General features: G+C 41.3%; 1 protein-coding gene across 6 annotated transcripts in view; it reads left to right on the forward strand.

The window, feature by feature from the left end:
* Window positions 1–11,278, forward strand: part of DNAJC27 (DnaJ heat shock protein family (Hsp40) member C27) — a 54,011-nt gene extending 42,733 nt beyond the window's left edge. For 2 of the 6 annotated variants that reach the window (XM_082357438.1, XM_082357439.1), the window contains 2 exons: window positions 2–162; window positions 3,701–7,577. In XM_082357438.1, the coding sequence (XP_082213564.1) occupies window positions 2–162; window positions 3,701–3,833 (294 nt within the window). In that variant the 3' untranslated portion in view covers window positions 3,834–7,577. Of the gene's footprint in view, window position 1; window positions 163–3,700; window positions 7,578–7,858 lie in introns of those variants that run through there. The other 4 variants (XR_014234948.1, XR_014234949.1, XM_082357441.1 and 1 more) reach the window with 4 other exon arrangements.
* The last annotated feature ends 377 nt before the right edge of the window (window positions 11,279–11,655 follow it).

Genomic DNA, 11,655 nt, shown 5'->3' on the forward strand with positions numbered 1-11,655 from the left:
GACCTTTTATGTATCCATAGTTGATTTATGTGAAAACGGCGGGAAACGTCCTATCACAAATAGCAGTGCTAGTTTCACCAAAGAACAAGCAGACACCATTCGCAGAATTCGAAATAGTAAAGATAGTTGGGACATGTTGGGAGTCAAACCTGGGGCCTCAAGGTAAGCAGTGCTCTCAGATATTAGTGCTGCCTTCTGTTATAGAAAAAGACTCAATCATCAGAATTATAGTGCGATATCTTCTTGTAATTGGCTAGAAATATGAAGATGTGTGGAAATATCTTGGATTACTTAATAATGCTCCTTCACTGAATTAAGTGAACACCAAAGGGAGAAAACAGAGGGCACAATTACCTAATGTGGGAACTATGTAGTTTGTGTATTATATAAGTACCTTCTGAAATTATATGCTCTGCTTTTGTTGACTAAGAGCCTTGAAGCTAATGTAACCTCAAAAAAAAAAAATTCTTAAATCATAGAATTTTAGAGAAGGAAAGAGTGTTAGCCATCAACCTGTCCAAACATTTCATTTCATAGGTGGGAAAACTGGGACTCAGTGAGACTAAAAACACAGTCAAGGACCCCAGGAGTTAGTGGTAGAATTGGTTCTTGACCCTGAGCACTGTGCGTCTGCCTGTCTCTGTCCCTTTCTATCTCTGTCAGAAATCCTGCTAGTTCCTCGTCTGTGTGTGTTTATATTAAATTATTTTATTTTATCCAAAATAATTATTTGGGAGAAAAGGAAATACAATCACTACTCTTTGTGAAAGAATAAATCATTATCCAGCATGATTATATAACTTTTCCCCCCAGTTTTATTGAAATATAATTGATATACAATACTGTATAAGTTTAAGGTGTACAGCATAATGATTTGACTTACATATATTGTGAAATGATGACCACAGTAAGTTTAATTAACATCTGCCATCTCATATAGATACCAAAAAAAATGTTTTTTCCTTGTGATTAGAACTCTTGGAATCTACTCTCTTAACAACTTTCAATTGTTATATAACTTGTAATGCTATAATAATACTGTTACTATACGTATTATTAGAGTTCTCAGACCTTTTTATTTTGCACCATAGCTTTCCTCCCCTTTCTACTTTTTCACCTTGATTCCCGCAAAAGAAAAAGTAGCTCTTGAAATCGCCTTGTCAGCGTCAACAGCATTAAGCATCTCCTCCATTTTGGTCTCATAGCATATCTTTGAGTCCAGAAAGAAAGAGGGGAGGGGAAAAGGGAGACAGTTATTGGTCTCCCTGGACTTGCCAGGCATTACTGAGGAGCTGTTAAACACCTGAAGGAATTCAGATGACCTCATGGCACAAAATTAATTGGTGGCTTTTAAATGTCCTTTTAGACTTCCATAGTCACATCCTAAATTCTTCCATTTCATCTCCAAGGGATATTGACTCTATAACTAAGAAACTATTACTTACTAATTAACTTAGAACAATAATCATTAGGGAAAAAGAAACTTTTGGTTTCTTACTTATTATTGTGGTTAACTGGAACCTCCCAAAATTTACAGGACCTCCATAATTTCCATATCCTTAACCAATATAACATGTTCTTATCTTACCTTTGTTCCTCTGGGTCTATCAAACTAATTTGTATGGCATGAGCACGTTTGGGCAAAACCTAAAAACATTTATTTTATTTTATCTTTTAAATACACCTTTATTTTATTTTTTGGCTGTGCCGTGCGGCATGCGGGATCTTAGTTCCCCGACCAGGGATCGAACCCGTGCCCCCTGCAATGGAAGCATGGAGTCTTAACCACTAGACCACCAGGGAATTCCCTAAAAACATTTTTTTTAAGTTATAGAGAGTTTTAATGTTTGTTCAGTGCTATGTTTACTATTCTTGAACTTTAAGAAAAATCTTCAGTAGAATTAATATATTTTTTACACACCTGACTCAGTCTTGTTTCTCTAAAATTTTCCTTGAAAGTTTCTCCTGCTATCCAGAATTCTTGAAAGGTACCAGGCCTAACCACTGACGCCATATGGACTTGTTTCCTCGGGAAGCAGAGTGGCTAGAGGGGCCCAACCCAAGACTCACTCATGGGAAAGAGAGAGGATGCTGTTTCTGCCTCAAGGACAGAGAGTCTTTTAGGGAGAATGTGATTCTTATTAGCTAATATCGAAATTATCTATGTAGAAAAGCTACATGCAAGGTAAAACAAGAAAATTCAGAAGGACTCCTCTAAGATCAGAAAGCAGAAAAAGCCTTAGAACGTATGCCTGCGACATGGACAGCTGTTAACATAGCCCTATGACCTCAGTCTCCCCAAGCTGACACGTAAGATATCACATATGCACAAATAATATGTAACATTCCAGTAGAAAAATATACACTGCAAAGTGAGTGTACAAACAAACATGATCAGATATCACATCCAAGATATCAAACACCATCTCCCAGATTTGGAGAGCCAGACTAGAAGTCCTTCTGATAAAGAATAAAGGAGATTTGGGGAAGCACCAAATCCAGGCTTATAAGTTAACAAGAACCTTGAATTACAAAAGGAATTCAAAAGGGGAGTGGGAAATAAAACCATCTGGTAGAGACAGAGCCGGACTCTGACCAGGGGAGCGGCTGGGTGCTTGAAAGCCTCTCAGAGGCCTGACACCTGAGGATGTGAAGAGCGGGGAGAATTGCAGGGCCAGGTGGTCTCCAGCCCCCACCCCAGCAGTCCCTGCTCCTTAGAGGTCTCTCCTGGGGCTCCCTGGTCTTTGGTGAAACACTCATCGTACTGCTCCTTTCCTCTCTAGATAATGTTAAATTCTCTCTTGTTTCTTCTTTGGTCTCAGGGAGCTCACTGTAACTCTCAGATACCCCTTTCCAGTGGCTCTTTCTTGGTCAGTGGTGCCACCATCTTCCCTGAGGCCTTAGATTCCCCATGACCCTGGAACTCATTTCAGCCCTTTTTCTCATGTCTTCTCCACCCCTATACCCAGCTCATCATCTGCTTCTGCCAGGGCTTTGTTTCTATTATCTCTTTTGCCTTCCCTTGTTGGCTTCCACAAACACCTTAATCTAAACCCTTGTATTCATGCTTGGGTTATTGTAACAACCTCCTGCTTGTCTCCTAACTTCCAAAAACAGCTTTCCCAGCACCATTTTGTCATGAAACACCTACTGTTAAAAATCCAACTTTTTTGTTGTTTTGCCTTCAAGGCCCTTCACTTACTGACCCGTGCTCCCTGGCCAACTTTGTTTCGTGTTACTTCCCAGTGCAGTTTCCTCCTGGAACTGCATGCGGGCTCCGGCTCCCTTCCTGGCCTCTGCCGGTTCTCTCCCTGCTGCTCTGTATTCCCCACCACTGTGTCAATCCCTGAACCCAACCTTCTTCCAGAACCCTCCTCCAGGGGGCCTGCCCTGATGGCCCCTGTCCTCATTGCTTCCGTCGGCAAATGCCCAGTGCCTATGAAGTGCCGAGTACTGTTTTCATCTGATCATGTTTGTTTGTATACTCACTTTGCATTGTATATTTTTCTACTCGAATGTTAGATATTATTTGTGCATTGTTTGTTTCCTAGTCCTTTAGTCCCATCTTTGAGAAAGGGTAACATTTATTTGGGATATGCTTACTGTAAGAGATATTATGATATCCAAACAGCTAAAATGCAGTCGGTGGAGGGTGGGGGCTGACCTCGATACTGACATAGAGCTTTGCTTTTTCTCGTAGAGATGAAGTCAATAAAGCATATCGGAAACTTGCTGTGCTGCTTCACCCTGACAAGTGTGTAGCACCTGGTAGTGAAGATGCCTTCAAAGCCGTTGTGAACGCCCGAACAGCCCTTCTGAAAAACATCAAATAGAAAGTAGAAAAAAAGACAAGTGTGGGCCTCAAGTCCAAACAGACTTTCCCTAGAGGTAAAATAGCCAACATGGGTTTTTCCTCCACAAAATCTTACAGCTCTTTTCACTCATGTGCTGTCATTTGTAAATCAGTAAGTCGGGTGCCTGTTACCATGCCATAGACATTTTGCAGAGAGATGAAGTGAAGAGAACCAAGCGCCACTTATACACGACCATTCATTTCCTACTTCTGAATGATGTAAGATTTTTTTCTCATGAGTTTGTTAGCTCTGTCAGTGTACCATCCCTTAGGCACTTTGCTCAGGAAAGTCCATGAGGTTTCTGGAAGGAGGATAGGAGGATCCTTTCACTTTTTCTTTTTAAAAAAATTCATCATCAGAGAAGAAAACACAGATGGAAGCAGACATAGCAGAATCCCTGAAAGTGTGATGACCTCACAAGCAAGTTGCCCCTTTTACAGTGAGTTTCTTAGGTAGTATTTTAAGCATCAATCTATAGTTAATGAACTCTTGGCAGCCCTTTGGAAGTGAAACGAGGTGATACAATTCTGAACTGAGCAGCCCTTTTGTGAGGTTCACTCTGTTCCCCGTCTCCAGCCACAGGGGGAGAGACCAGCCAGTCCTAAGAGAGCAAAGACAGTGATGGCGGCCGCAAGTTCTGGTACACCGGCTGCTGCTAGTCCTGCCCCTGAATCTGACGCCTCTCCCTGGCCGTGGAAGTGGGTGCTGGTAGCTGCAGGGAGCATCATCGCCTAGGAATCAGGAGTCAGACTCCAAGACAGTAGTGCCTGCAGGTCACACTAGATTGAGCACACGTGCCCAGAGGGCACGGCCGGCCTGGCTCGGGCATGTTTGATGCCCTAGGAGAGCCTCCATATGAGGCTTATGCCTTCTTTGTTTCTGCATCACTTTCTGCATCACAGCAGGTGGGAAAGGCCGGGGTGCCGGGCCTCCTCTTCACTTCCTCATCAGTGTTAGTTCCCTCTTTCTTCCCTCTTCTCTTCCTGTGCACATCTGCCACCATTTCTCTCTTCTTGAATCCCTGCCTTCCGGTTCTTGACTCCTCCATCCTCCTGTGCAGCCTTCACCTGGGCCTGGTTGACCAGAGACAAGTTATGGATCCTTTGGGTGGTGGACAGAGAGATCTTAGGGCCTGTGTGGGAAGAATCTCTGTTACTTTTGCTTGGGTTACAAATTTCTGATTAGTAATATTTTTAAGCTACAGATTATGAAAATCAATTTCACATAGAGAAATACATTCTCTTGCCGTAGTATCTTCCTCAGTATCCAAGGGATGGATGAAGATCAAGTGTGAGGACCAGCCTTTCTTCCAGAGCTTACAGAACCAGTGTCACTGTGTGGCTCGTTACACCATCACTCTCATGTTACTCAGATTTTTAGCTGTGACCAGGCTGCACTAATTGGGGCTTTAAAGTATGTAAAACATTACTGTCTGTGCATTTTAAATAGCTATCCCATATTGGTCGCCAAGGAGCATTCACCTTACCACCGGAGAAGAAAAACCACTTTCGTTTAATTCAAGCCCACTGCAGTCTTCTGGACTCTTCCCTTCTCCAGAGCAGCTTTGCTTTGTGCGGCTGCCCGTGAGCTGCATTGAGCTGGTTGTCAGGAAACCAGAGCATTGTTTTCTAGTATGAATTTTCATCTCGGTGATATTGAAAATGCTTTTTTTTTTTTTCCTATAAATTGAGATAGAGTATGATTTCTTGTGGGATTTTCCTCTGGCCTTTTAATTCTAACTAGCTCTGGGCCTGTAGAACTCTAGCCCAAAGTTCTTCGGGGCCTAAATTTTGCTTAAGGCCTTCATCATGCCTAAAGTAATTAAACATAGATCTGTTCTTACAGCAGGAATTAGGAGGGTCATATTTATGAGGGACTGTGCATGGTGGTATCAGCCCAAATTGACATGACAGGTCACTGAGTATGTGGCCCTGGGTAAAAACTGGTGCCAGTTTTCATTGTTGTTATTAAACACTAGATTGGTCACCTTATTCAACTACATGGTGCAGATGAGCAGTTATAGCAGAGAGAGATCTTTAGTGCTTCCATTCATATCCTTATATAATGAGTGACTTGTTGAAATTTAGCCTGATCTTGATTCGTAGGTCTTGAGGCTCAGTTCCCAGCACCTTGATTATTAATGTTAAGGATGGCCATGTACTACTTCATTTATGTAAAAGAAAGTTAAGCTTCAGGATCCTAGAATTTTTCTGATTTCCATAATCCTTGAGTAGAATATCAAGAAGTAATGAAGCCTGATCGGCAATGAAAAGTAACTTCATACAAAATTTTACAGACCTCTGTGCATTAATTTAAATTCTTGGTGCAAATATGTACTTTGTAGTTCAACCTTATTAAAATTCTTTAGTCAGTTAGGATTGCACAATACATCAGTGAGAGTAATAACTAGGAGAATAATTTCAATGGCTAAAAAAATTTTTATAGAAAGTCATGTTTTTCAAAAAAAGAATAAAAAGTTCGAACAGCTATTATTCAAGAAAAGCCATTTCTTCTGCATTTGAGTCACCAAGAATTAACACTTTTAAAACTTGTTAGAAATACCTGGAGGCTTTTGAAATTAATTGTCCAACCTACCTAAGAACTTTAAAATATACCCTCCTTTTGTTCCTCTGTTCCTCTTTCCTGCCTCCTTTTGAATTGATATTCTCAACTGTCAACATTTCTTTTACTTCAGCATTATCATTTTATTTCTTCACATAAATTTGTGCTCGGTAAAGTCCAGACTTGGGGGTATTGTGGTGCTACCCAAGATAAATTGCTGTAACTCTGTAGATTGCACTCTCTTCTTTAAGGCTCACATTTACCTCAGGAAACTCACTCTAGTATGTTTTTTTTTTCGCATTGAATTCTCAACTGGTAAATATTTCTTTATACTGATAAATTAGTACCTAATTCACTGTTCGCTAAATGAGCCATAGATAAGGCAGCTAAATTTCTGAAAGAAAGCCACAGTAAGTGGGCAGCCCTGTAAGCTCTGAATCAGTAATGAGGTAGCTGTTCCTCATAGAACAATGACAGAATCTCGAGGGGGAGGGAGGTATTTCGGTCTCAAGTTCGAAAGGGTAGGGCCGTGCGCACATTGCCTTTGACAGGAACAGTGCCTGTCCTATAAGCAATTTCAGTGGGCCCTGGGATGTCACTCTCTCTCCACCACACTCCATATAGCTCACTCTGAGTCTGCCAACGTTTTTGTAAAACTTTTGCAGAGGAATTTAGCCGCGAAATACAGCTAACCACCTTCCATTGCAAGTTTTGCAAAGTGAAGAGGGGTTCATATTTCTCATGATTGGTACTTAGCACAATTGTAAGAGACAGTTAATACTGTTTATACGTTGGTTTTTCCATTAAGCATTTCTAGAGAAGACGAAAGCTTAAACTTGTGGTGTGGGTAAGTTAGATTATGTCTGACAAGCAGTGCAATAGGAAGCCGTGCAATAAAGGCCATGTTGGTGAAATGACTCGCTGGAAAGTTGGACAGTTTGGGTGAGCTTCCTGCATCGATGGCCTGCGGGGTGGTCTGCCCTTGGGCTGGGAATGCACAGTCTCTAAAGAAACCCTTTGCTCTTACGAAGTAATTTACATACTTGCTTTCTGTTGAACTAACGGAAAATGTTAAATCTAACAGCTGTTTATGTCTTGTATAGAGAGTGTCATATGTATTTAAGTTGTGTATTTTTATAAAGTAAAGGCAAATGCCAAACACTGGTCTGTGGGCTGCACTTATTTGTTGAGATACTGGTCTTTAATGTAGAACATGCTAGTCTAGAAGCCAATCCAGTTCCTTACCAACTGAGATCGTAGATAAGACATCTTGCTTTAAGTTGCCAGTGCGTAAAGTGGAGGAAATTTTATTCACTGGTCCCTCAGGCTAACCTTAATTAAATTGTGATGAAAGTGTTTTGATCTCTTAAAGAAAGATACTAATATTATGTGTGCCTTTTTAATTCAAATGAAACTATTGTTATCTCATTTTAATAATGCAGATCTTGGCTGAATAACTTAATAATTCAGCTAACTAGTCCCTGGACAACAAGAAACCTTAAGTAACAGACTATTGTGAACCCAGATTTGAAAGTGAAAGCCTTGTAGGGCCAACGCGCAGAAGGCGGTCTGTCTCTGAAGACTTCAAACAAGAGCCTTAATTTTCATTATGAATGACATTCGTCATCACCTGAGAATGCCCACCACTCTTTTGGGGAACTGCTCTACCCTCTCCATACTGCTAATGTGTTCTAAAGGGGAGCTGCCAAATCCTCCTATGACCCACCCTTCCTCCCTGGTCACAGGGATTGGCCCAAGAGATGGGAATGTCACCCAAGCTGAACTAATTGGCATCCCTCCCTGGGATCTTTCTAATTGGATCTAGGAAAACAAACTTCTTCTCAGGAGAGGAAGATAGGAGGAGTCCTGCTGATGCTGGCAACCTTGATTCCAACCTCATAGAAAAAATTTGAGAGAATGAAACACATTCAGAAAGAGTCAGAGTCCTGATGGCTAAGACTTTCCTTCTAATCCCCTGAGATCCCCTGAACTGGTTGTTCTTCAAGCCCATCTGCCACCCCAGAATCCTTCTAATAAATCTCCACTCGTCTCTTTTCTGCTTAAGTTTCCTGGAGTTTGTTTTCTGTTACTTGCAACTAAAAGAACATTAGAAAATAATAGACATTAAGGATCATGAGCAGGGATGAGAAAGCTATGGTCTGTAGACTGGTACAGTACTTGATAAGTATATTATGACATTTTATATATTAAAATGTATCCAAATACTTGGTGTTTTCAACTAAAGTCTTGGACTATGTTTTTCCTTTTTTTAATTTATTTACTTTTGGCTGTGTTGGGTCTTCGTTGCTGCACGTGGGCTTTCTTTAGTTGCGGCGAGCGGGGGCTACTCTTCGTTGCGGTGCGCAGGCCTCTCATTGAGGTGGCTTCTCTCGTTGTGGAGCACGGGCTTCAGTAGTTGCGGCACATGGGCTCAGTAGTTGTGGCTCACGGGCTCTAGAGTACAGGCTCAGTAGTTGTGGTGCACAGGCTTAGTTGCTCCGCGGCATGTGGGATCTTGCTGGACCAGGGATTGAACCCATGTCCCCTGCGTTGGCAGGCGGATTCTCAACCACTGTGCCACCAGGGAAGCCCTTGGGCTATGTTTTAAACCAATAATAACCAATTGTAAACTGAGAAGAAAAATTAGGTTTATTCATTTTGTTTCAGGATCAATTTAAGATGCACAGTATTATCTAGCTTTTTTGTTTCCATTTGACCTATTGTCTATCAGGGGCACTTCTAATATCTTAAATTTCTTTTTTTAAAAAAATTAGTTAATTAATTAATTTATTTTTGACTGCATTGGGTCTTCATTGCTGCACGTGGGCTTTCTCTAGTTGCGGCGAGCGGGGGCTACTCTTCATTGCGGTGGCTTCTCTTGTTGCGGAGAACGTGCTCTAGGCGCGCGGGCTTCAGTAGTTGTGGCATGTGGGCTCGGTAATTGTGGCATGCGGGCTCAGTAGTTGTGGCTCGCGGGCTGTAGAGCGCAGGCTCAGTAGTTGTGGTGCACGGGCTTAGCTGCTCCGTGGCATGTGGGATCTTCCTGGACCAGGACTCGAACCCATGTCCCCTGCATTGGCAGGCGGATTCCTAACCCCTGCACCAGCAGGTAAGTCCCATAATATCTTAAATTTCTAATCAAACGTCATTGTTAAAATATTCTTTCACCATGCATTTATTGAGCACCTACTATGTGCCAGGCTCTGTTCTAGGCACGGGGAAGGTAACAGAGCACAGAACCAACAAAAATCCCTGCCCTGTGGAGCTTACATTCTTGTCATTGTTCTTTTTCATTTGTGAAGTTTTGAAGAAAGTTTATTTTTTCCTGTAGGTTTATTTCTGAAGAGGCAAATTTGCATTTTTTGACTGCTCTTCAAGATATGCAGTTTTGCAATTAATACTCTGATTGCTACTACATACTAAAGATCATATAGGTTGTTATAATGCTATATTAATTTTTTTCTTGAGAACTTAACCATTATCATTATACAAAGTTGTTTTTCCTGTTGACCTGGAGGAAATAGTACTAGATTTAAGGAGTTTCTTTTTATATGTTTTATATTAATAATTAAAATAGTAATATATCCTTCCACAGCAGTTGATAAGGTTCTGTTCATCTGGAGGGGAAAATATCTAGAATCTCAGTTGTTGTTTTAGTTAAGTAAATAGTGTATACCTCTGATATCACCCAGTTAAAATTATGATCAGTTGACTTTAGGAAAATTATTTCTCCATGCATCCAAAACAGTTAGTTGTTAGTGATAATTATAAAATCAGCAGATGCAGTCCATGAAAGCATTTGTTCTAGGGAAGAGAAATTAAGAGTCTGCTATGACTGAGAGAAACTGAGGTGCCACATGCCTCAGATATCAGGATGTGAACATTCTGCTGGTTTCAGGATATGAGAGAAAACAACAAGGTTAATAAAATAAATACTAAAGAGAGAGAAGACATCAAGTTGTTCAAAAGGAAAGTTAAAGAAAACAAAAGAAACTATCTCGGATCTGACTAGCAGGGAGAAAATAGAAAAGCCCCAAGTTAGTGGTTGTCAGTGCTTTTTATCGACAGAACCCTATATTTCTAGTGAACTCCGATATGAGACTTTTATATAAGAGCAACATTTTATTAGGATAAATTTATAAAAGTTCAAGCTTTTAACATCACTCCATATAAAAGCAACCTACCAGGCAGTTCTGTCTCCTAGGGGAGACGTCAGCATTTATATCAGAAGATGATAAATCCCCACACTATTCCCTCCTGCTCGCAGATGCTGGTGAGGAGAGCGCCTGCCCAAGAAAGTGATCAGGTTCAAGGAAAGTTAAGAGCTTCTGCCAGGCACTCTGTACTGCTGGCAGTGCTGGACAGGAACCCTGTTTAATGAAGCGTCCTAGTGAAATCTTAGGTATAAGGGAAAGTACTGTGGCTGTGTGGTGAGGCACGGAGCCGAGCTGCTCTTCATAAGAAATGAACAAGACTTACACGGGTTGGGGCTGCCTAAAAGAAAAGGAAGAAAGGGGCTTCCCTGGTGGCGCAGTGGTTGAGAATCTGCCTGCCAATGCAGGGGACACGGGTTCGAGCCCTGGTCTGGGAAGATCCCACATGCCGCGGAGCAACTGGGCCCGTGAGCCACAATTACTGAGCCTGCGCGTCTGGAGCCTGTGCTTCCCAGCAAGAGAGGCCGTGATAGTGAGAGGCCCGCGCACCGCGATGAAGAGTGGCCCTCCGCTTGCCACAACTAGAGAAAGCCCTCGCAGAGAAACGAAGACCCAGCACAACCATAAATAAATAAATAAATAAAAATAAAATGACTAATACTCTTTTAAAAAAAAAAAGTATATGATAAAAAAAGAAAAGAAAAGAAAGACTTGATGAGATGGGACAGGAGGCTGGGGTCCAAAAAAGGATTATTAGAAAGATATTAGATACTAAAAATTATTAGATAATTTTAGAAAGATAGCCAAAGAGAAGTTCCCAGTGACAGAAACAATCAAAGGACTTTTAAGAACATGAATGTCTTTAATAACGTCATCCCCATTTTACAGATGAGAAAACTGAGGCTCAGAGAGGTTAAGTGACCTGCTGAAGGCCAAATAGAAAGCTATTCAAACCCAAGCTTGCCCAACTTCAGAACCCAGGCTCTCAGTGTACACTATCAGCCTAAAGTTCCAAATTTTTAAATACTCTGCTTCACACTCATAAATAATATTGTTCCTGCTTGTACCATGTTACTTACATGGAT

This window comes from Balaenoptera borealis, assembly GCF_965194805.1.
Source record: "Balaenoptera borealis genome assembly, chromosome: 15".
Taxonomy (NCBI): domain Eukaryota; kingdom Metazoa; phylum Chordata; class Mammalia; order Artiodactyla; family Balaenopteridae; genus Balaenoptera; species Balaenoptera borealis.